This window comes from Aulonocara sp. 'chitande type north' Nkhata Bay, linkage group LG19 (genome assembly GCF_057382095.1).
Source record: "Aulonocara sp. 'chitande type north' Nkhata Bay isolate Kocher_YH1m ecotype deep benthic linkage group LG19, A_spYH_male_GT1.1, whole genome shotgun sequence".
Classification (NCBI taxonomy): Eukaryota; Metazoa; Chordata; class Actinopteri; order Cichliformes; family Cichlidae; genus Aulonocara; species Aulonocara sp. 'chitande type north' Nkhata Bay.
In genome coordinates, this window is record NC_141362.1 from 23,342,422 (window position 1) to 23,368,578 (window position 26,157).

Below are 26,157 nucleotides of genomic sequence, written 5' to 3' on the forward strand. Positions count from 1 at the left end.
CCCACGGTGTCTCAGGTGTTTTCTGCCGCAAACACGGACACGCAGCCCACCAGCTGCAAACACGGACACGCAGCCCACCAGCTGCAGAAGGCTGGAGCGGTTCCCCGGACCCTCCAGCGAAGGCGGATGGAGGCTGGAGCAGTCCCTCGGACCCTCCAGCAGACGACGAAGGCTGGGGCGGTCCCTCGGATCCTCCAGCGACGGCGGACGGCTGAAGCGGTCCTCGGACCCCTCAGCGATTGGACGAGCCCCCATATGTTACACCCCGGCCTAGGCAACCGGGGTGCAACGCAGGAAAATTAAAAATAAGGCAAAAACACACGAGAAAAAACTAATACGGGCTTCCACAAAAATAATCCCAAGACGAGATTTAAAGCAAGATACATTTATTTACATCACCAAACACAAGGCGCCAAACTATTTACAACGGGGGGGGAGATCGCAACCATGACATACAGAAACACAGGGCTTAAATACATAGAAGGAGCAATTAGGGAATGGACCACAGGAGGGAAACACAGCTGGGGCAAATTAGACCTGACAAGACAAGGAAACGTAAACTGAACACTAAGATAACACAGACTTTCAAAGTAAAACAGGAAACACATAACAGTCACGCCAAAACAAAACGCCTAAAACAATACACTGCCAACGCCGAACCGTAACAACTTACTCAGAATATTTAGCAAGATTTCCTGGACTTCGTTTTTTTGTACTTCTTCCAGCTACACTGAAAAGCACCAGTCATCTCTTTTTGTAAACTGCTACAGTTGTCACATGAGTGTAAGAGGTAACACACACACAAAACCCTGATAAAAACCGAGTACGGAAAAAGTTTACTGTAAAAACCACAAACACGTTTAGTGAATTATTTTCATAACCTGAAATGCAAATATAAATTGTAAATTTTAAAAACCTGTGTACAAACTTTGGAAACAATTAAGTTAATACAACCATTTACCTAAAATTGCAACCACCACGAATACTAAAAACTAAAACTAAAAACTAAAACTAGTCGATATCGCTCTCTCTTTAGCTACCGCCACTTCCCCAAATTTTCCCTGTTCCTAAATCACCAAATCCCACGTGTTGTCATATCATTTTTATCGGTGGACATGGTACACTATTCCACCAATAGGAAAGGGTGGCATTTTTTTCCCTTATTTGCGCTGTCCAAATGCCGTTGTTACCGTTTCTTTTCACTTATCATAACTCCGGTGTTAGTGGCTTATCAATAAAATGTAAAAACTGGCATATAGTTTAAAGTCTGGACTTTCAACACAAGCTGAAATAGAGACCCTGATGCTAGAAGATGCGTGACTGCAGCTTGTAGCTATGTCAGCTTAAATTGGTCATGTGATTTGAAGGTGTGGCTGTCTGTCAACCCAGAGGGTTAATAACACTCGCCTTCATTCCAGTTCTAGAGTGGAGCAATCAACCACCTGTGTTGAAATCGGAAAATAGCCAATGTGTTGAAAATGCTTATGATTGTGTGCTCTGGCACAATCATAAGCATTGATTGCTACTGACAACAAGAAATAAAACCGTTTGCTTTATAATTATATTGATATTTAATGTTACTTGTAGCCAGACTCAGAGTGTTAATGATGGCTAATTTTAATATGCAGCATTGTGATAAGCAAAAATAGAGTGGACTTGGGAAGGAAAGACATTATTTCAGGCTGGCACATGCCACCCCTGTAGGTCAGCCTGTGTTTTGTTGACCAGCTTTTTTCTCCTAAAACTTCAGTATTTGCGTTTCTGTCCATCATCTATCAGTTTTGCGTCTCTGATCTCAGCAGTTCTGCTCTCCGCAGCACCTTGATCACATTGGGGAGCAGTTTGTCTTTAAAGTCCCACAGTCGAGTGTCCACATGAAGCCGATCAAGTGGTGGATCGGTCGGAGTCCTGATTGGCGAGTGAATGATCCGACAGACGTCTGGTGGAACCTTGAACTTTGTTGCAGACATCATAAGCACATCATGCACTGAGGTCTGCTGCACTGCTCTGTAGGTGCATAAATACATGGACAATCACACAATGCCTCAGGGTTAAATGAATGCTAGTGCCGAACACTCAACCATTTTTCCCATTATAACCCACCTTGGCTGAACTATTAACTTGTGTGGATGGTAAATATTTCTGTTAGGCTCCTCTCTGTAGATATGCACCATAATATCAAAGCCTGGCACCCCATTCCATTGAGGCAGGGGTCCCCATTTACTTTGATTAAAAGTCTTCTTGGGATAGGTATGGTTCTCAATGAGAAATACTCCTGTCTGTAGAAGAACAGTTTAGGTTTGACAGGTGCAGGAAGGACATTTGAAATTTTTTTTTAGAAATGCTTAGAAAAAAATGTTACATTTGGATTCTGACTTTGGAGCGTGTTCATCAAAGACATCAGATCTTTGTGCTGGTATGGCATTATAATCTCATCAATGTCATTCAACAGGACGTAGCGGGAACGCTCCATTGATCTGTAAATGCACTCATTAAGTGTGGTCAGCTGGCCAAAGTAGTGCACGTCTCCTCCGTGCTCTGAGTGAAGCCAGCCACGAGATGGATTCAGATGCTTGTCAATGGGCCAAGGAACCATTTCCACAAAGCCCTCCTGGCTATAATTCTGCAACAGGCGGTCGAGCTCTGGACCACAGCTGGTGTTATAGATCACCACTCTGTTCACACCCAGCAACCTGGGACAAAGTAACAGGTTTAAAGGCTTACATTTATATATTTCATTAGTTTGCTCATGCCTTTGTTATTTATTGCATTTAGCTTACAAAAATGCATTCATATTACACAGAGGAGTTAAGAAGTATACATATAACAAATAACTGGAAATGCAGAGATTTTTTGTTTGAGACGACATTTGACTTTAAAGCCACAGAAAAGCCAGTTAGGTTTAGGGGCCAGCTTCGAAAGGAAAACATTTACACAACATTATAAGGAAGTCTATATCCTGATACATGATACAGTATCTAAACCCTCCTTTATGGATGGTTTAGATACTGGTAGATTTAGGGGTTAGGATGTTTTGTGTGGCCTCAGTCAAATGTGGCCACATTTGGATAAAAAAGACAAACAAAAAAACCCGAAAACAAAAATAAAGAAAGTTGTGCTGTCAGCGTTAATCTCGTTAAAATGACGTTAACGCCATACCCACATTAATGGGGCAAATCTCCATTAGTCAGGAGAGCCTGGACAGCGCTAACGTGTTAACAAGCTAACCACGCTAACACGTTGACACCATGCAGCCCCACGCACGGGGTGAGCCACGTTAACTGGCTAATGGAGATTTGCCCCATTAATGTGGGTATGGCGTTAACGTCATTTTAACGAGATTAATGCTGGCAGCACAAAAAGAAAAAGAAAAAAAAAACATGGGTGGGGAAAACTCCATCGTTTTTATACAGTCTATGCTCCACACTTACATGTGCAGATGCACATTTAAATATCTATCAGCACCTGCTACATTTCAAAACTTCTAATACTGGAAATATTCACTTTGGTGAGAATGTCAAAGACTCTGAAGTCAAGCCAACGTTATCCTCCGCTCTTGAATACAGAAGTAGAAACACCACTGAAGAAATCCAGGAGCTTTACAATTAACAGCAACCGTTACACAGAGGTTTTGCTGCATAGGTTTCACTCTGTAGCTTGTAGTGCTGTTACTGTACTCACCTGTACATTTCCAGAGTCTCTGCAAACTGAAGCACATTGTTGTAGTCGCCAAACAGATTAGAGATGCAGACTGTGAAGTCAAACTTCATGTTTTCTTCCTTTTGCCTGTCGCTCTTTTGGTTTCTTATAGGAAGCCAGGTAGAGTCAGATGCACTTTCTTTGTCTGGTGTAGTCAAGAGAGTGACACGTGTAGCTTTGCAGTTCTGAGGAATCTGACACATGACGTCCGTAGTGGCGAAGGGAAAACCAAAGTGATCAGAATGTTGTAAAATTGTTGCTGGAGTGGTTTTACTTAAAACATTTGTGCAGCAAAAAACGCAGTGAAGGGGCTGTATGGAGTCTCTCTTAAATATGCCAATGATACGTATATCCAAATCCTTCACTCTCTGGTCCACGTATGCTGACACCAGTAAGTGCTTGGTATTTTTGAGCGGGGTGATGGTCTGCTCAGATACTCCCAAGGAGCAAACACCCGCAGGCCCAGATGGTTTTGGGATGGATTTGTTGTTGTTGTTTGGCATATTCACATTGAATAGAAGAATGAAGATTAATGCAACAATCAAGGGGAGAGCCAGCTTCTTTTTGAGAGATTTTGCTGCATCCATCCAGCCAGCGCAGATGAAGCTAATTTCCAACCTGAGGAGAAGGTGTAGAATCACAATTACAAAGAGAAATGTAAAAATTCCTTAGAAATTTTCTTGCTGCGATGTTTGTGGAACATCAACAAACCTGTTTTCAAACTTTATATTTCATTTAAGTAGCCACTTTGATGTTGTAGGAGCCATTTTTGGGTTAATACCTTATGTTGCCGCTAAAGGTCACATTTTTTTGTTTTCGTATGGTTGGTTCATGTAAAGGTATTTAAGGTAGACGCACATAATCAGCATCAGGTGTGTTGTTAATCGTAAGAAGGCACACAGTTTATGACCACTGCGCTGTTATGTTAAAATGATGTTGGAATAAAGACCAAAAGGACTAGATAAGTACTGCTGGAGTTATTGGACTGTTTAATTAATTCATGCATACCAGTGAAATCGCGTCACCCCCCGTTAATTCAATTCAATTCAATTTTATTTATATAGCGCCAAATCACAACAAAAGTCGCCTCAAGGCGCTTTATATTGTACAGTAGATGCAGAGAAAAGCCCAACAATCATATGACCCCCTATGATCAAGCACTTTGGCGACAGTGGGAAGGAAAAACTCCCTTTTAACAGGAAGAAACCTCTGGCAGAACCAGGCTCAGGGAGGGGCGGGGCCATCTGCTGCGACGGGTTGGGGTGAGAGAAGGAAAACAGGATAAAGACATGCTGTGGAAGAGAGACAGAGATTAATAACAGATATGATTCAATGCAGAGAGGTCTATTAACACATAGTGAGTGAGAAAGGTGACTGGAAAGGAAAAACTCAATGCATTATGGGAATCCCCGGAAGCCTATTGCAGCATAACAGAAAGTGTGCTTCGGATGAAGTACGAGAAGATTGTACTATGAAAAAAGAATGTATTTAAAAGTTTTTAATTTGCTAAGCAAATAAGCTACTCAGAAACACCACTGTGTTTGAGCAGGAACAGGAAGTGATAACAAACACCTCAGTGGCTTCAAGCGTAGGCTTAACCTCTACAGGTGTCTTTACTGAAATATTCTTGATAGATGTAAGACCCAAACTCCAGGCTCATTTTATGTAATAACTGAATTCTGCCTGATTGTTCTCCCATTAAAAAAGGCCTTTAGAAAGCTCACCTGTGTCCCAGGATACTAGTCAATGTCAACCACTGTAGTATTGAGAGCATTCTCACCAACGGCATACCAGTGTAGTACAACAATTTTACCACAGATGGTTAAATAACACTAAACCAGATGGTAAAAATTATTGCCCAATGTATCACTGGCACTCATTTGGCCAGCACAGCCCACTGAATGGTCATTAATCAATGGGCTTTGATTAGTGCTAGTTGATCAATGGTCATGACAATTTGCATATTAATGATCAAGGAACTGACCTCACAGCTTATTGTTCATTCAGTGGACTAGTTTCAGTCATTGTGCAAATGTACTGTTTATAAGGTTGGGGAAACCTGCAGTCAGCTGAGACTAAAGAAGTCACTTGGATGAGTGACGATTCTCCCACTGAAAGCACTACGTCCAGATCAACAGAATCAACCTTTTGGGATATACTTACCTGGATGATTGAGCATGCATCAAGATACCCATTTCTTTATTTGCAAGTTCACCATATAATTGATTTGGCAGATTTTTACACAAAAGTTAACTTTTTACAAAACATGTAAACCACAACATTATAGAGCTAAAGAGTGTCCTTAAAGAAAGAAAGAAAAAACGTAAATCCTATTAAACAAGTTAGTTTAAGAAAATGGAATATGACCTGATATTGTTTGACTTATTGAGTTCTTTTGCAGCACCAAATATCAATAAGATTCACTTTAACTTCCATTTTGAATCCCCCTTCAGTTTTCTGTAGACAACCCATACTAGACGCTCCTTTACAAAATCAAGGGACCCTGTGGTAGAACTTGACCTAAGTGGCTAAAGAAGGGCAGGAGACAGATCCTGTCCAGTGTAGTGAGCGATTTATTTACCATTTTTGTGACCAAACAATATTGACAAAAAGAAATAAGAAACTCAACTCCATAGTTAACTCAGTTCAAATAAACATAACTGAACTTTTTGTGGACCACACTCCCTTCCCTTTTTTAATTCTTTCACTTCTTATTAGTACATGGCCCAAGAGTTGCCACCAGTCCACTCTGAGGCCTTCCCCAAACCGCAGCTCAATTCATGTTTAAGCCTTTTGCCTTTATCGATAAAAACACTGTCAAATATAAAATGAGGACGTGGGCCTAGCTAGCGAAACAGCAATGGTCACTGAGTTTTGTCCTTACAGTTTATCCTCAGACAAAAAATGATTAATCCTGAGGGCAAAACATTCAAACCAGTCTGACAAAGAACCAAAAACAGTTGCATCCTTATCCCCAGGCCCAGGTTATGATGCCACAAGAGCAATGCCTTTTCTTCTTTTCCCCACATTATGACTAAGATGATCAACAGCGACCCTCAGGACCAGTAGCGGTTTTAGATACGGGCGACACCTGCGGTTGCCCGGGGCGGCATCGTGGTGGGGGGCGGCATCACGGGCATCGACAAAAAAAAAATGCTCGTACTCATGCTGCCCCGACGTCAGCCAGCGCATATTGGGAATGGCATAGGCACCGATTGGTTTATCGCCCATTTGCTGGGAGTAAGGGCAAAGACTGTGCAGTGAAAAATAAAGTGTTAAACAGTAAAGAAGAGTCGAATAGAGATTTAAGTGGTATCGACTCGGAAATAGATCCAGTTTAAAGCATCGAATTAAGGCAATGAGTAGAAACTTAGCTCTAACAGAAATCGGACACGCATTATAAGAACGTTTGTATTAGTTTTAATACTCCATGGAAATATTATATTTACCGTTAATTAACTTGAGGAAGCGGTGTAGTCAGGGCGTTCCTCCTGCTGTTGTTCGAGAGACGACAGATGCATCTCCGTTTATTTTTCCTACTGCGCCTAGTAACTGATTTTACTACCTCGCCCGCAACGCGTAGACGGGAAAAAAAAAAAAAAAAAAACAGAAATAATGGCTTGTGGTGTTCTGTGTATCACGTCGCACTCGTTTAATTCGCGATATCTTTTCAGGCAGTAACTACTTTCATTTTACACGAATATTTTATATTTTACTCCACACTTCTGGGTAGATTTTGATGACGTTTATAATATATTTGAGTGGATTCTAGTGCATTTAAATTGTGTCAGTCCATTGTAACTGTGTTCTCATAGTGCAGTGCATTACAAAAATGACATTTTACATATCTGTGGTAAGATTTTGAACTGTTTTGAACAGATCAGCAGAAGTCAGGCAAAGATCGTCTTATATAACTGAATGTTTAAAAAAACAAAAATCCACTCAAATCACATAATCATGTGCATAATATTCCTATTTTTCAACTGTAACTGTGGTTTTGTAACAGGAGGTACAATAACTTAATTGGATGCTTATTCAGATTGACCGACGCTGTCATGGGCTAGGTCTGTGACCCAGTGTTTGAGTTCTTATATGTATCTTTTGTATTCATTTGTGCCCTAGTTTAGCTCACCTAGTTAATTTCTAGATTGCTCTTTAGTCTTGTTCCTTAGTTGTTTATGTCATCTCCCCCTGTACTAAGTCTCCCTGGTTCATGCGTCATGTCTGCGTGGTTATGTTTAGTTCATGTCATGTCTAATCTCCATGTTTCCTGTTTTACTTTGAAAGTCTGCATTCAATGTCAGTGTATTTAGTTTCACCTCTCCTGTCCTGTCGTTAGGTTCATGTGTGTCAGCTGTGCTCCCATGTGTGGCCACTTCCCCTGATCATCCCTCATGTGTATTTAGTCTCTGTGTTTCATGTAGTTGTGTCGCGTACATGCTGTCTTCTTATAGCTTAAAAAAAAAGTATAAGGAACAAAAGGAAAATAAATCAAAACTCATAGAAGAGACTAAAGACATGTCATGATCCCCATCCTCACCTTGCTGACCTCCCTGTTTCTGCCTTTCTCTCCACTTCATCCTCTCTGCCTCAGTCCTGTTTTTCCTTGTTTGTGTGTTTTACATGTGTGCGTGTGTATCTGCAGTACAGTGGAATTTCCCACAAAACTTTTTCAGTTCCGTACACCTGCTGGCATTTGGTTGTTGAATGACTCAGACTTTAGTGATTGTCATATATCTTGTTTGCCTGCGATGACCTTACTTGCTCTTTCTCGTGTGTAGGAGTCTGTGAATAAGAGGTGTGGGGAGTGTGGTGAGCAACTGTGAATAGCAGGTGAGCTAAAGTGGACAGCAGTCTCTGGAAGAAGAATCACTGGCACCTGGGATCAGGATTGATCACTACTGTGGAATTGTGGTTTTTGGTGACTGTTGTTATTGCTTTTTATCATCATAAATAAATTTACATAATTTAATGACACGGCAGGGCTGAAATAAACTATTAACATGGGATAACACAGCTGTGTTACATTCAGGTGTTAATGTGTGCCAGGGAAATCTGGAATCACATATTCAATTTATATGTAATTCAAGTTCTTTTCTTCTTGGCACTGCAACTGCAAGAGATCATGAAGTAGTATCATGTTGGAGTTTGGACCATGTGAGGTGCTGTAGACCAAGTGGCAAAGAAGGTGATAAATAGACAGCATCAGCATAGTCAAGTTTTTTTTAACTGTCCTTTATTTCTGGCATCTCCATTATGGCATTTAAAAAACAAACCTATCTAACTAGTGAAATAGGCAAATTATGTAAAGATTAGTAATACAATCCAAAAAGATTTGATTAAATGGGCTCCGCTTAGCTCAAGAATAGAGGTAATAAAAATGAATGTGCTTCCTCGACTACTGTATCTATTCACTTCATTGCCAATCCATATACCAGATGAACAATTTGGTAGATGGGATAAATTAGTTAGTAGATTTATTTGGAAAGGGACAAAGCCAAGAATAAGATTTAAAATACTCCAATTAAGAAAAGAAAAAGGAGGACTTGCCCTCCCGAATTTCAAGGAATATTTCTATGCAGCTCAGCTGAGATATATTGTTTACTGGTGTTCACCGGATTACACCTCAAAATGGAAGCATATGGAGATAAATTATTGCTTATCATGTCATCCACAAGCAAGATTGGGAGAAGAAACTATCCAGTCTACGAACACAAATCTCATTACTGAATTCACTATTAAACTCTGGTGGATTATAGTGAAGAAATATAGAATTATAGAAGCCTGTAAATTGCTGATTTGGCCTGCATATTCTCGAAAATTCCAAAGTGGACAATGGGATAGTACATTTTTAAGATGGGTCAATAAAGGAATTACAGCAATGTGTACATTAATAGATGGGACAACATTCAAATCCTTCGAGAATCTACAGAGACAATTTGGACTGGATAAATCAGATTTATTTAGGTATTTTCAATTAAGACATTTTTACAATACAGAAATTAGGAAGACGTTCTTGAGAGAAGGAAGCCATATAATAGAAATAATAACAGGTGCATATAAAAATCCTCCATCAAGAATTTTATCGAAATTATATAATGGCCTGCAAAATTTGAATAGGAATGAAACATTATATATCAAACAAAAGTGGGAATCGGAATTACATCTTGAGTTGTCAGAGGATGACTGGCGATCCGTATGTCTCACACAGCATAATTCCACTAGCTCTAGACAATGGAGAGAATATGGCTGGAAAAATGTGATTAGGTTCTTTATTACTCCTTATATCAAAAGCAAGCAGCTGAAAACACCCCAACAATGCTGGAGATTATGTGGAGACTGGGACGCCAGTCATTCTCATGTGTTTTGGAAGTGTAAAAATATTAAACCTTACTGGGAAAGCATTGCGGTAACAATGACGAAAGTGCTGGGGTATGTGTCGTGATCCTGGGTCGTTGACCCAGCGTTTTGTGTTTCTTTTTGGGTTCATCTTGTGTTTGGTGTTTATTCTGATTCTGTATTAATTCTTTGGGTTGGTTGTCGTGTTTATTATCCCTACCTGTGTCTCCCCTCCGTGCTCCGTTCAGGTCCCTGTGTTTTTGTTGCAAAACAGTCTGGGTGTTTCCGGTTTTACTTTGTAGGTCTGCCTCTCATCATGTCCATTAGTGTCAGCTGTGTCCACCCCTGCATGTCATCTCCTCATTACCTAGTGTGTATTTATAGTGTGTGTTGGCTTCTGTTCATCGTCGGATCGTCTGTGTTTCTCGGTGTAACTACGTCTCTCTGCATTCTCCGCTCCCCGTTTCATGCTTAGGTTTGTTATTTAGTTTTCCCAGTCTAGGTTTTTTCAGTCTTTCGTCTTGTCTCACTACCTGTTCAGTCGCTCCACTTCTGCAAATAAAACTTCATTCTCATCACCAGTCAACTGCCTGCATTTTGGGTCCTTTTCCTCCTACACCACACGGCTCACGTGACAGTATGACGTGCTGTGTGAGGCACAAGTAATGTATTTTGGAATATGGGAAAATGTAAGAAAGGAGGACCATTAATTGTTTAAAATTATGTTGTTGTCAAGCAAAAAGGTAATAACAAAAAACTGGCTGAAAAGTGACCCTTTAAAATTGGAAGAATGGACTGATGTAATCGAGGACATACAGTGGGGCAAAAAAGTATTTAGTCAGCCACCGATTGTGCAAGTTCCCCCACTTAAAATGATGACAGAGGTCAGTAATTTGCACCAGAGGTACACTTCAACTGTGAGAGACAGAATGTGGAAAAAAAAAAATCCATGAATCCACATGGTAGGATTTGTAAAGAATTTATTCGTAAATCAGGGTGGAAAATAAGTATTTGGTCAATAACAAAAATACAACTCAATACTTTGTAACATAACCTTTGTTGGCAATAACAGAGGTCAAACGTTTACTATAGGTCTTTACCAGGTTTGCACACACAGTAGCTGGTATTTTGGCCCATTCCTCCATGCAGATCTTCTCGAGAGCAGTGATGTTTTGGGGCTGTCGCCGAGCAACACGGACTTTCAACTCCCGCCACAGATTTTCTATGGGGTTGAGGTCTGGAGACTGGCTAGGCCACTCCAGGACTTTCAAATGCTTCTTACGGAGCCACTCCTTTGTTGCCCGGGTGGTGTGTTTTGGATCATTGTCATGTTGGAAGACCCAGCCTCGTTTCATCTTCAAAGTTCTCACTGATGGAAGGAGGTTTTGGCTCAAAATCTCACGATACATGGCCCCATTCATTCTGTCCTTAACACGGGTCAGTCGTCCTGTCCCCTTGGCAGAAAAACAGCCCCATAGCATGATGTTTCCACCCCCATGCTTCACAGTAGGTATGGTGTTCTTGGGATGCAACTCAGTATTCTTCTACCTCCAAACACGACGAGTTGAGTTTATACCAAAAAGTTCTACTTTGGTTTCATCTGACCACATGACATTCTCCCAATCCTCTGCTGTATCATCCATGTGCTCTCTGGCAAACTTCAGACGGGCCTGGACATGCACTGGCTTCAGCAGCGGAACACGTCTGGCACTGCGGGATTTGATTCCCTGCCGTTGTAGTGTGTTACTGATGGTGACCTTTGTTACTTTGGTCCCAGCTCTCTGCAGGTCATTCACCAGGTCCCCCCGTGTGGTTCTGGGATCTTTGCTCACCGGTCTCATGATCATTTTGACCCCACGGGATGAGATCTTGCGTGGAGCCCCAGATCGAGGGAGATTATCAGTGGTCTTGTATGTCTTCCATTTTCTGATGATTGCTCCCACAGTTGATTTTTTCACACCAAGCTGCTTGCCTATTGTAGATTCACTCTTCCCAGTCTGGTGCAGGTCTACATTACTTTTCCTGGTGTCCTTCGAAAGCTCTTTGGTCTTGGCCATGGCGGAGTTTGGAGTCTGACTGTTTGAGACTGTGGACAGGTGTCTTTTATACAGATGATGAGTTCAAACAGGTGCCATTCATACAGGTAACGAGTGGGGGACAGAAAAGCGTCTTACAGAAGACGTTACAGGTCTGTGAGAGCCAGAGATTTTCCTTGTTTGAGGTGACCAAATACTTATTTTCCACCCTAATTTACGAATAAATTCTTTACAAATCCTACCATGTGGATTCATGGATTTTTTTTTCACATTCTGTCTCTCACAGTTGAAGTGTACCTCTGGTGCAAATTACTGACCTCTGTCATCATTTTAAGTGGGGGAACTTGCACAATCGGTGGCTGACTAAATACTTTTTTGCCCCACTGTATATATAATGGAGAAAATGACCTACACTTTGAGACTGAAATCTGATAAACACCGAAAACAGTGGACAAAATGGATAGCCTATAAGACTCACTCAGCCCCATAGGGCAGGGACCTCTCCTTGTTGTTGTTTTTTTTCTTTTTTTTTTTCTTCCCTTTTCCCCTCTTCCACAGATTGGGTGTCCTTTCTTCTTTTTTTTGGTTTGTTTCTTTTGTGTTCTTTTTTTTTCGTGTTTTTGTTTGCATGTACTATAAAATTGGAAAAAGTACAAAATAAAAAGTTATATAAAAAAAACCAAAAAAAACCAAACAAACCTGGTAGGCAAAATCTCACTTGCTTTATACAGGACTTCACACACCTCTTTGGTGTCTACCATTGAAAAATAGGTTAGACCAAACAATACGATTTTAAACAAAAAACAGGATTAAGATTATGGATCCAAATGACAAACTCATACTCAGATAAATGGTTTGAAAAGTAAAACACTGCATACAATACAACTCAAAAGGTTACTTTAAAGAAAATAAACAATACTGTACAAAATGAAAAACCCTTCATTTGGTTGTACCCAATGATGCAATCCATGACCTCATGACCCTGTATAAACAGGAAGTAAGTACAAAGAAACATAATTTATTAGAAATTTACCTGTGAACAGAAGAAAATTCAAATGACCTGACTATTAGTAGTATTTTTGCTTTAAAACATATGCATGGATGTAACTAATGGTACCACAAAGAAACCTGGGATAGTATGTTAAGCAAGGTTACACCAGCAATGTCTAAATTAAAGCATTATGGTCAACTGTAAAATAACAAGGAATAAATTATCAGGGGACAAGTATTAAATGAGTTCAAGCATAACCAATTTGTCACAGACCACAATATAAAGCTTTTGTAAGCCAATAGTGTTTCCTAGGGAAACACTATTGGCCGTGAAAATGCAGTATGAATGCTGTGTAGTGGAATCTGCTGAAAACAGCCGAAGATGTAGAAATAGCTGCTGAAAAGAGGTGAAGAAACTGAAAATTCTGCTAAAAAGAGATGAAGAAGCTCAAATTTGTGCTGAAAAGAGGTGAAAAAGCTGAACTTTCCAAAAAACAGATGTGGAAAAAAAATGAAAATTTTATCCGCTGGTCATTCGACATGACGAATGACTTCTGAAGTCTTAATTCAACTCAAGATGCTGTAGATTCCCATCAGTAACACTTTCGGTCCGCTAGTAAAGCGTAGTTCTATTAATCTGCGCTCATTACTCTTGAACCGTAACCGGATGTAAGTCCCAAAAAACTGAATACAGTTTCAAAGCAAATGAATTCATTTTCAAAATATAAAATTCAATTTCAATTTACTCATGATCATTTTCAAACCAATAAATTGAATTTCAAATTAGGCTAATTCATATGCAGTTTTTAAAAGCATTTATTCAAGTTGCAATTCAGATTCAATCTGAGCAATTCAAATTCAAATTTAAGCATATCAAATTCAGTTTCTGATGGCACAGATTTCTGCCCATAACCTGGTTAGACTGCTGACTTCTATAGCAGAGCACATACATACAGACTGCTCAAAGCAAAAGCAGAGCCCTCACAGCTGGTAGTACAAAAACACAGTGACAACGTTGTATATTAGATACCCTCACACCAAAAGCATAAATATAAAAAATGAAATCTCTAAGAATATCACAAAAATTGAGGGGGGTGTTACAGTGGAAAAAAAAAAAGCAACCAAATTTTAATCTGAAAATGTTGAATTTTAGTAAAAACAACGCTCTGTAGTTTGATGCTGTCGCTACAGACAAAGCGGATGTTTAAAGCCTTTGGATGTGCATTTGAAATGCAGTAATTGTCCTTATCGGCTGGAAACGTAAAGGTCATAAAATAAATTTTGAGAGAGGCTAAAAACTATTGAACAACAGCAATGTAAGTCTGATCCAAAATCTGAATGTACATGTGTTGAAGGTGCGGGTCTTGTTGAATTATTAAACACACTTTCTTTAATTTTTTGAGCCACAAAAACCAAAACTTTTAATTTTCTTCTTATCATTGCTGAGTCAGTTGTCTGTTTGTGCTACTTTTTTCAAGGAGCAGCTGAATATTGGTAAGGGTGACTTTATGTGTTTAGTTACTTACTTAAGGGGAAGTACTGTGGAAAGTTTTACCTTACATACATAGGTCTGACAGTACAGGTTCTGAGGTAACTGTTTACAAGATGTTATAATCTATTCAAAGGTTCTTTGCAATTTTACATTGATAAACATTATCCTTAACATATTTGGCCTACATAAAGTACCATGGCCATCACACTGTCATTTAGAATTGTTTAAATAACTCGTGTCTTAAGTCATTCCATCACACAGAAAATAAAAAAGCCACATGGTTCACTTTTATATCACAAAATGGTAGAAATATAAGTCGTTCATAACAACCTGAAAGGTTGGGAGTTTAAAATGCAAACCAATGGAAGCAGAAGTAGAAGACTATAATGTCACAGAGCACACGGTGTCTATTATTGTGTAAACATTTATAAGAGCTTAATAAAGATGCTTCATTTCTTAAGAAATATGCAGATGGAGTGATCTTTATCAAAAGTGGAAGTTACATCTGTGGCTAAACCATTGTACCCAAAAACTTTAAAAACCTACTGTGTGTGAGGCTGTGTAAGTAAAGCTTGCCCTTCAGGTATTGCTAATGTATTATATGACTTCTAAGGCATACACACACACACACAAGAGCAACAGCAACTCAGAGAAGAAGAAGAGGGGGTAGTTTTACTATGCATCATAAAATCGCAATCATTCATCTTCCAACTGTATTTTGTGTTACGGCTTTAGAATCATTGGTTTTTTACTGAGCCGTACTTTGGGAGTCATACTGTTGTGATACTGAGGAGAAAAGGGTAAGGTTTAAGAGACTAAACCATTACGCACAAAACTCAAAGAGTGTGTGAGACTGCTAGCTGTGTTGTTCAGCAATAAACGTATCTACAAATGTGTTAGTAAAGAGTGACTTGTACTTCTGTCCCATTAAGCAATGGTTTAACAAATTTCACTGCAAACTATAAAAGGAACCTGGATTTAAATAGAACATAGTGGTGTTGGATTAAGTGTAGGAAACACTAGTATAATGTGTCTATGGAACAAATCTCCTTCAACATTCGCAACGACCAAAGTGAGGACTGCAGACATTTCTCTCAGTTGGTTGTGTTCAGGGAAAAAGCAGCTAAATACATTGAGACTGCTCCACATTGTTAGTGAGTCAACTCTGGATATCTGTAGGTTTTGTCAATTTGGAGTGAACACAAACAGAAAAACAGTAAAAGATGCAGACAGTGAAAGTCTGGTTTATTTCATGAACACAATGAAACATTTTACAGTCCACAGAGCAAAGTAGCATACATGATAAATAGATACACATAACACGGCCCGTGAGAAGTAAAACTCATCGTCTTATCACATGTTATATTATGTAAACTTAAAATAAACCACTGAAATTAGAGTTTAGTGTTTTAAAGTCATCTATTAAAAAACATGAGTCAACATTACTGAAGTGACACTTTAACGATGCTTCACATCACAGTGTTAGCAAATGTCTGCGCTGTCACTTGTCTTGAAAATGTCCAGAGCCAGGGTTCAACTCTTATGAACAGTGATGATGCGTTCCAAACAAACGATGCTTTCTACATGGGCAAATTTTGTGCTAACTACCTCACACCACTGTGTCTGGGGTCCGACAAAAAAAGTTAAAACGATATACCTTGCGGCAGTTGTGAAATGACGAGGAAAATACCGTGTGTCTGATGGGGTGATTTTATATAAGTGGACTTTGTTTCAGTTGACCTCTGACATGCAGAGATAAAGAAAAAGGTGGAAACTATAGGGGTACAGTTAGGGGTGTGCACCTTTCTATGTGAACGTTAGGGTGTGTGTCCTCGGATGCTCTTGTTAAGAAAACAACCTTTATTGTTTTTTATGACTTGTTTTGCTGACTGTTGGGGACCCACCTGTAACCCCTGTGTCTAATCACTGAGTCTTACTGTTGCAGTATGTTTGTGTGACTAGTGTTACGACCCCCTCTGCTAGGCGACAGGAGGGGAGAAACATACACAAGCCCTCTCACGAAATCTGAGTAACTAAGGGGTTTTATTACAAACATTAAACTGAAAACCGACAGGGCTGTTCAACAGACCACCGGGGAAACAATTAATACACAATGAAAAGAACAGGCAAGAGTAACAGCCAGCCAGCATCACAAAACTCTAATGAAACTAAGTTCAGCTGTATACCAGGTTTAAACAAAGAGCAACACAGCAAACAGCTTTAACAAACAAGCTTCACATGCAAAGCAGACGAGGAGGACACTGCATGTTCACTTCAGAGCAGCAATTCCCCATAGTGTGAAGGATCTTCAGCCTTTTTATACTCCCAGGTGCAGACAATCAGCCAGTCAATTGGTCATGGAGTGGTCATGGGATCTCCAGGCAGCCAATCGTCCGCGAGGTCTGGCACACTGTGATCTGCATAAAAGAAGACTGGCACAGGACTCCCAGCAGCCAGTCATCCACGAGTCCTGGCACTCTTAGATTTGCATGAGCACAAAAGGGTAGTCTCACTCTCTCCAAGGCCCTACACTAGTAGATAGTTATAAGGGTAGTTGCATTAAAGGAACATTGACTAGTGACTAGGTATATTACTATTTACAAGCATATTTACTAACACTATAAGGAGAACAACTGACTATTTGTCCATTGTTCCTTTTTGTTTTTCATTGGAAGTTATGCATGGTCAAATGCACTCTTTGTTTGTCTGACATCCATCGTAACAAAGGGAAAGCCAGAGTTATCTGTAGTGTAAAATTGTACCTGGAATTGTTTTATTTAAATAACCTGCACAGCAGTAAAGGTGGCGGAGGGACTCGATGGAGCCTTCTAAATATGCCAGAAACATGCATATCCAAATGCCTCATTCGTTGCTCTGTGTAAGCTGTCATAAGACACTTGGTACTGCCGAGTGGGGGTTTTGTCTTCTCAAAAATTCTCTTTGTCTAATCACCTTTCCTTGTCAATGATGAGGTATATTCATTCATTTCAAATAAACTACAAAATGTGCATGATACGTTACCAAAACGTGTTTTTGCTGTGTAGTTTCAGGTTTCCACTTTTGTAAACAAGAAACACCAGTAAAAATGTTCCTCTTCTTTTTTTTTTTTAAACAAAGATCAGACCAAATTAAAAGCCCACCCATTCATAAATTATCCAGCTCAAAATATATCCTTTTTCAAACTATTAAGAGTTAAGTTGGGGGACTTTATTTCTCCAGTGAGACCCCACATGAAGGTTCAAAGGATCTCCACATTCTTGACATAATTTCAGCCAGTCACATGGATAATAGCTTAACTATGGTGAGGTCTGGCACTAATTTGCCTTGGTAGATTATTAGTGAAGGTCAATATGTATTAACTATTGTAATTGTGTTCCTTGTTCCCTGTGCCTCCCCAGTCAGTCATGTTTCAGTGTCAGGTCTGTGTCTTTGTGGATGTCTCTTGTGTTTCCTGTCTTACTTTGATAGTCTCGTGTCCTGTGTTCAGTGGTTTGAGTTTTGCTTTGTCTCATTATGTCTGATTAGTCCCAGCTGTGTTTCCACCTGTTCCCCATCCTCTTGTTAACCTTCCTGTGTACTTTAGTCCTCAGTCTTCCCCTGTTTGTTGTCGTGTCGTACAACTCCCCTGTTGCTGTGTATCCCCCGTGTGCACTGCTGTGCCTTTTCCTAGTTTCTCAGTTTCTGTTCCTTGTTTCTAGTGTCTAGTTTTTGATTTTGTTTTTTGTATTCAGGATTTGGGTTTTTGCTGAATCATAGCAAGTACGAATCACTCACTCCCTCCTGGCTCACAGCTTCTTCTTCTTCTTGGTTGGCAACCAATGTTAAGGTGCATTACCGCCCCCTGGCTCACAGCTCAGTGGACATTTAGATGAGAAAATATATTTGACACATTTAAGGAAAATACTAATAAAATAAAAATAAATAAATGTTCCCTTTAGAACTTTTGGGATCTTTTTTGCTCTATAAAATAGTTGTTTTCTTTTACAATCATTCATCTCAGCAGTAGGATTTACATTAAAAGAGAAACAAATTAAGTTTGAGTGAAAATGTACATTTTTGTACTCTCTGGTCACCTGACTCAGTGACTCAAATGACTGAAGAAACCCGATTCACTTTGGTGAGTGACTCATTAAAGCTCGATTCAGTAAAAAGAATCGCATTTACCATCGCTAATGGAGACAGGCGAGCTGAGAGAGACAGAGGCTGTCTCCCAATTCAGGGTCTGCAGCCTTAAAGTACGCAGCCCCAACGATCCTCAAAGGGCCGCGTACTCAAAGACCACTAAGGCCGGAAGTGCGAGGCTTGTGTAATGGGACGGTCTAGCCTCCGTTGCGCTGATACTGTTGTTTGTCAATAAAGTTTTAAAAAAAAAGCCTCCGTTGCGCTGCCCAGGTTGCCTAGCAACCATGATACTAACCACTGGAAACGTGTCATAGCTTTGTTTGACAGAAATGAAGGAGCAGCCTTTGAATTGGGACAGCCTTCGGCGCGCCGCTGTGACGTAATCGGCCTTGAAATGTGTACTTTAAGGCTGCAGACCCTGAATTGGGATACAGCCAGAGAGTGAAATGCTGCTTGTAATCAACGTGGTGCTGGGCTACATTTACATTTACATTTACATACATTTACATACATTTACATACATACATACATTCCTCGCTGCACTGTACAGCATACACCACATTGTTAAGTTTGTGTTTTGGCGTTTTGTCTTTCGGGTGAACCAGTTTTTGTCTGAGCGTGTTGCTGGGTCTGAAATGGAGTGCAGCGAGGAATGCTCAGACCTGTACATTGGAGAGACCAAACAGCCACTTCACAAGCGCATGGCACAACACAGAAGAGCCACCTCCACAGGACAAGACTCAGCAGTCCATCTGCATCTTAAGGATAAAGGACACTTTTTCGAGGATGCCAATGTTCACATTTTGGACAGAGAGGACAGATGGTTTGAAAGAGGAGTGAAAGAAGCCATCTATGTCCACTGTGAGCGACCATCTTTGAACAGAGGCGGTGGTTTACGACACCAACTCTCTGCCATCTATAATCCAGTTTTGAGATCCCTTCCCAGACGCCTTAACGCCCACTCACATCCTGGGCCATCTGACCTCAGGAATTCGCATGATAAGGTGGGGCCAGGTTTCACAATGAACTCACCCGAAACTCTGGCTGATTGGGACCCACACCCAGTTTCACACCTTGGCTCAGGCGATTAGAGGATCATCAGGGGGTCCTTTTGTCCCTCTGTGGGGGGTTACTCCCACTAGGTTTAAATCTGGGACTCTCCACCATTTGACCTTAGAACTGAAGAAGCTTCTCGGATGAGAGGTGAAACGTCTTCAAGCAACTTAAAGAAGTCCAGACGCTTTTCTTTGCAAGCTCCTTTGACTACGATGACCTGGATGACTGAGAACCTTCACAGACGTCAGGCTGAGGTTAATTATTACACAGGTACATCTGTCCTACAAAATCAGATGCATGCTGTATGTTTTACAACATACTCAGCAGTATTGTATGAAAAATGAAAAACACATCGCTTCATTGTACAGTGGATGACAGATCTGTGTACCATGCAGGCAATTCAAATCATCCTCTTAAGAACTGAGGAAACAAGCATCTTTCAGGTTAAATGTTTTTGTGATGTCCTGCCTCTTTGGAGCTAAAAGAGGGTATTAGGGTAGCTAATATTTAAAGATGTTAAAGATGATATAAATTAACAGGCTGGGTTTCAGAAGGATATATCACCAATTCACAATAATAGCTGCCTTGTGGCATTTTAAAGAAATCCCAACATTCACACGCCCCCCTATGAGCAAGAACTTGGCAACAATGATAAGGAAATGCTCAGGCCGACACAGGCTCAGTGGAGGGCAGCCATCCGCTGTGACCAGCTGGGGGTGAGGGGCAAGAGAAGAAAGAGCAGACAGACAAAAGGCAAACTATGGAAAGTGAGCCAGAGTTTACTCATTACTAATGAGTAGCAGGGCAGGACAGAGTTTACTCATTAGTAATGAGTAAACGCATTCGTTTAACATGCTACAATGAGTTAGTGTTTCACAACAGAGTGGTGACAAGAGACCATAAAAGGAAGATTCAAGTGACTACAGATGAAAAAAATCCTGGCGACACGAAGTGGGTGGACTCTGCAATAAATAGAATAGAATAGAATAGAATAGAATGCCTTTATTGTCACTATACAGTTGTACAATGAGATACAGAGCATCTCCTACTCAGTGCAAACATGCTGGGGGGGGGGGCACAGTTCTGCAGCGCTATATACATATGGATAGTATTAACGGAGGGAAAAGATATATATATATATATATATAAAATGTACAAATATACAAGCCGGTTTAAAAAAAAGTAATATGTAATAAATAGTGTTGTATATATACAGTTGGGTTATTGCACATAGAATTGGTATTGCACAGTGGCGGTCCATAGAGGAAGTGGGAAGAAAAGGAAAAGAAAAAAAAGAAAGGGGGGGGGGGGGCTGTGTTATCGGTGCATGTGTGAGTTCAGGGTGGTTATGGCTTTGGGGAAGAAACTGTTTTTGAGTCTGTGGGTTTTTGTGTTGATGAACCTGTAGCTGAACATGTTGAAACCAGGGTGGGAGCTGTCCTCGATAATGTTTGCTGCTCTGCTGAGGCAGCGGGAGGAATAAATGTCCATCAGGGAGGGGAGAGGGCAGCCGATGATCTTTTGTGCTGTCTTGACCACACTCTGAAGCCTCACTCTATCCGCCTTGGTGCATCTGCTGTACCATACCGTGATGCAGTAGGTTAGCAGGCTCTCAATGGACGAGCGGTAGAAGGTCAGCAGCAGGTTGGAGTTCATCTAAACTCCTCTGTAGTGAGTATGAGAGTGAAAAAGAAGCCTGTTGCAACATAACTAAGGTATGGTTCAGAGATGCCTGATAGCACAATGCCCTGCTATCAGGCCTTCTGCCATTCTACTTTTATAACTCTAGGAATCACATGTAAGCCTCACTGGCCAGTTTGTTAGGTACAACTGTTCGACTGCTTGATATTGCAGATATTTAATCCAGCTTGATTTAGCTGACCCTGTGGACTCCTTTGAAAAAATAGTTACAAACTTTTCTGTTTAATCAGTTATTTTTGTTCTGTTTTAATATGTTTCTCTTTTGATATAGTATTTCCCAGAGCTTTGTGACTTTTATGTCTGTCAAAAGTACTATAAAAAATGATCTTTACTTACTTGGCAGCAATTTGATGCATTTAGAAATTCAAGAAGACATGCTGACACTTAAATCAAGATTCAGAATGAGGAAAAAAGGTGAATTAAGTGCCTTTGAATGTGACATGGTTGTGACCGGGAGCTCTCAGCACTTCATAAAATTCTGATCTACTGGGATTTCCCCACACAGCTAGGGTTTATAGAGAACTTTCTGAAGAAACTAATTTATCCAGTGAGTGGAAGGTGGATAGGTGAAAATGTCCTGTTGATGGTAGAGGGAGGAGAAGAATAGCCAGACTGTTTTGTGCTGATAGGAAGGCAACAGTTACTCAAATAATTACCTTCTACAACTAAGATAGGCAAAAGAAAATCTCTGAATTCACAACACAACACTTCAAACCTTGAAACAGATGGGCTTCAGTACAGCAGTATAATCACACTGAGTGCAGCTCCTGTCATACAGGCTCAGCAAAACTGGACAAGAGAAGATTGGAATAATCATTCCTGGTCTGGTCTGATGAGTGTCTGTTTATATTGTGACGCTCAGATGATGCGATCAGAAGGGAATGTAATCAACGTAACGGCATGGATCCATCCTATGTTCTATCAGTCTGCCTGAGTATTATTCCTGTCCATGTCCATTCCTTTATTACCAGTTTATCCATGTTATGATGGTTACTTCCAGCTCAATAATGCCCCATGTCACAAATCTCCAATCATCTCAAAGTGTTTTCTTTAACATGACAGTGGGTTTATTGTACTTAAATGGCCTCCACAGTCACTAGATTTCAATCCAATAGAGCAAAATCTCCCATTCCCTTCCCTGCTGCGTGTAAATGAATGGGAGATTTGCTTCATGGATATGTGATCCTGTGTGATGCTGTCATGTCTGTATGGACCAAAATCTCTGAGGAATGGTTCCAGCACTTTGTTGAATCTACGACATGACGAATTAAGACGGTTCTGAAGGCAAAGAGGAAATCCAGCTCAGTACAAGTATGTATGCCTTATAAAGTGCAGTATATCTTTATAAGGTACACATCGCTAGTACTGCAGTACTAGCAGTACTGGGTAGTACTGTAGTGTAGTGTAATTCATAAGTAATTCATAAGCTCGCCCATAAGTGTCATGATTAACAAAGTCACGTGATAATTGAGACTGAATATTAGGCAGAGCTATTGGTTTTGTCCATTTACAAGAAAACTCTCATAGAAATTGTTGCTTGTACTGAACTGAGCTCCATTTAAGGCAACTTTTTCAAGCTTTCTTAAAATCAGTAACATTTTACATAACAGCTGTGGTATTAACAAGTTATTGAACAACTGTGCTTGCTTCCCACTTCGGCTTTTACGAGGTGAAAACTAAAAAAAACATTAAAGTGGGCTGTGGGCTGCAGAGCTAAACAGTGAGCTCTGACACATTTTTATTATTACAGCTGCTTTCAAGAATTTAAAATATGCCGCTCTCTTGAATGAATTACAAGATGCATCGGCATTTGCATCTGGAAGGAGAACAATTATCAAAGCAAAAACCAATGATTGATATCAGGGTTGAAGCTAAAAGGTCGCATTTAAAAGGAGATATATGCAAACAACAAACACGACAATACACATCCCCGGGGAAAATTCTACTGCTCATAATAAATCATTTTCTTGTTTGTAGATTACTGAATTCTGACCTGCTTCTCATCAACATCCCCTTATGTGTGTGTGGGGTATGCAGATTATCAGTTGTAAGCTGGATGCAAATGCAGATGTTTAGAGGCGAAATACATTTAACAAAAAGTGGTCTGTTTATTAAATAAATAAACAGGTAACGTTTAAAAAGGAGAACTGAATACTAGACTAGAACTTAAAAACGAGGAAACACAATAGGACTAAGGATCACTAAGAATGGAGAACAAGAAAAGGAACATGGCATATACTCTGACAAAGGACGTGGGTAAACTAAGACAATATATACATGCAGGGCGATTAGGGGAAGTGAAGACAGCAGGGCAGAATAAAACAGGACAGAATCACAACATAGGAAGCAAAAGTCACAATAGCGGACCAGAAACACAAGCTTACCAAAATAAAACAGGAAGCATTAACATAGATGGACATGGAAAAAAGGTAAACAAACAGAGACATGACAGACTACATAGGAGATGCTAAGAAGCACATACAGAGACAAGACTAAAATGAAAAAGACATGAGAGGGAACTAAGACAAGAGACTAAGAACTAGAAACACAAATAACTAAATTAGGAAACACTGCAAATACTAAACAATGAGGAACTAGAAGGTAATCATAATCATAACTCAGTATTCCAATTTCATTGTACTATTGTACTATGTATGGTTGTGCAATGACAATAAAGAGTTATCTTATCTTATTGGATTAAGAACACAAACACTCAGAACATCTCAAGTCAAGTTTCTCTTTGTTAATACAAAGAAACATCAAAGCAGAGGGACACTGTAGGCTCTGAGATCTGGCTGAGATGACTGGAAGGCTGGACTTTCTCAACTTCTTGTAAGCAAAAGCAGAGGCAGTTTGTTTTTGTCTCACAAGTGTTATCTGTTACTTATATTGCCGTTTCATCTCAGTTATCAATAGATCAACAACGTGGTTCTTCTGAGAGTGCCGACTTTTTTATTCTAGAGCCAATCTTAATGTAGGACCTTCATACCCTGGATAATCTCAAGAAACAGCTAAACAGAACTGAGGTTATAAAAACCTCTAGGTTAGAGGGACCCATCAGTTCCTATAGTGAACAAGAGAACAGAGACAAGCCAAGAAAAGAAAAGGGAAAGAAAGACAAGATAAAAACATATTGACTTTGTTAAAGTTTGCAGACAACTGCTTAAAATCTCACTGACATTTGTAGCTATGTTAACTTAAAAATAACTAATGCAAATGAGTAATGGTTCGGTGTTAAATAAAGGATGACATTTTAGTGAAAAGTAGTCTCCTCTCATTGTTTATTCAATATTCATGTTTAGCAGTTTTTAGCTAACAGTATACATTTACAAATTAATTGTATTTTCTGGGCAGAAGAAGCAAAAATCATGCTTGAGTTGTGGCCTGGCAGCGAAATCTAGTATGCTGGCAGTAAGAGCAGGACAGGCTGCTCTGAACAATAAAGGAAATTTAACATGGCACTGTTTAAACATATCAGTAATGACACTCGGCAGTTGGAGGCAGATTAAAGGAAGCAGTAGGACAAATGGAAAAGGAGGCAAAGAGCTTAGTAACAAAGCAGCAATCATTCAATCCAATGTGGACATTGAAGTGTATTTTGCTCTGCTCCATGCGGTGTCTATTATGAACCTTTTATCTGAGATGTGGGAGGGGACACACCCAAGTTGGGTGATTCTGTAGGCATGCAGACTGATGACCTAACATGCATATCTTTGGACTGCAGCAGAAAAACATATAACAACAAGGGAAAGCATGCAAACGTCCACATCAAACATGGCCAAGCCTCCCAGCAGCTTGCAAGTGAAGCAATTGCTAACCATTGCACTACTGTGCAAAAATGTACAAAAGGTCTATAAAGGTAAATGATAGATTTCTTATCTCGAGGTCAACTGCTCAGTGAGCAATATGTGCATTTACCTGTAATTGTACATTAAATAAAATAAAATAAATTATGACATTGCAGTAATGACCATCCATGGTCAAACATACAGCTACTAACGAATGAAAAAAATGCCATGCACACAAATAGAATATGAAAAAAAAAGAGAGAGAGAGCCTCCTACCGCTCTGAAAAACATAAATACAGCAACAGTTAATGTCTATGATTTGTTGCTGTGCCTGCACCCTCCAAAATAACTGTGACAACTGAATCAAGATTGTCCATACATCATCATATAGCTTTGCAAATACGAGCCTTCTTACTGCAGCACCTCCTGGAACTAGCCCAGGAGTAAACTCACAACCAAAATTGCCTCAATCAATCACATCTGCAGCAAAGGTCCAAAGAAGAAAAAAAAAGTTTGTTTTTAAATACTGTGAATTTTATGGGTGTGCCTTTTCCTCTTTTTGCTAAATAGTTATTATAGTTCTAATTGCACACTCTATTTAATCTTTTGTTGACTTCCCCATCTTCTCCAAAGCATTCGCACTCAAACTTGTTCATTTGTTAAAAATGCCCCAAACATTACATGTATACATTTAAATGAATATTTTAAAGAACTTACATTCTGTAATGCAGGAGTCATTCAGGTAAAGCAAAAAGAGCTTTAATAAACATGTTGAGGCTAAATAAAAAGTGAGTAGAGGAAGACTAAACAATAAGTCTTCAACTGGAAAAAAAACTGGAACAAAATCTGACGGCAAATTAAGATAAGAAATATGGAAAGACAGCTTAGTTATAGACGTATAAGACTGATCACATCCGGTATGGCTGACTGGTGA

General features: G+C 39.9%; 1 protein-coding gene across 1 annotated transcript; it reads right to left on the reverse strand.

Moving 5' to 3' along the window:
* Positions 1–1,763: 1,763 nt before the first annotated feature.
* On the reverse strand, positions 1,764–7,232 carry LOC147307045 (beta-1,4-galactosyltransferase galt-1-like). Its single transcript, XM_086274078.1, has 5 exons — positions 7,149–7,232; positions 3,682–4,317; positions 2,363–2,693; positions 2,104–2,279; positions 1,764–2,007 (listed from the first exon to the last, which is right to left on the reverse strand). The coding sequence occupies exons 2-5, from the start codon at positions 4,284–4,286 to the stop codon at positions 1,776–1,778; spliced, it is 1,344 nt and encodes a 447-aa protein (XP_086130204.1). The 5' UTR covers positions 4,287–4,317; positions 7,149–7,232; the 3' UTR covers positions 1,764–1,775.
* Positions 7,233–26,157: the final 18,925 nt, after the last annotated feature.

Coding starts and splice junctions, on each gene's coding strand:
- LOC147307045 (XM_086274078.1), bottom strand. CDS start 4,286: ATGGATGCAGCAAAATCTCTCAAAAAGAAGCTGGCTCTCCCCTTGATT. Junction 2,694..3,681: donor GAGACTCTGGAAATGTACAG/GTGAGTACAGTA, acceptor ACTTTGTCCCAG/GTTGCTGGGTGTGAACAGAG. Junction 2,280..2,362: donor TCCAAAGTCAGAATCCAAAT/GTAACATTTTTT, acceptor GTTCTTCTACAG/ACAGGAGTATTTCTCATTGA.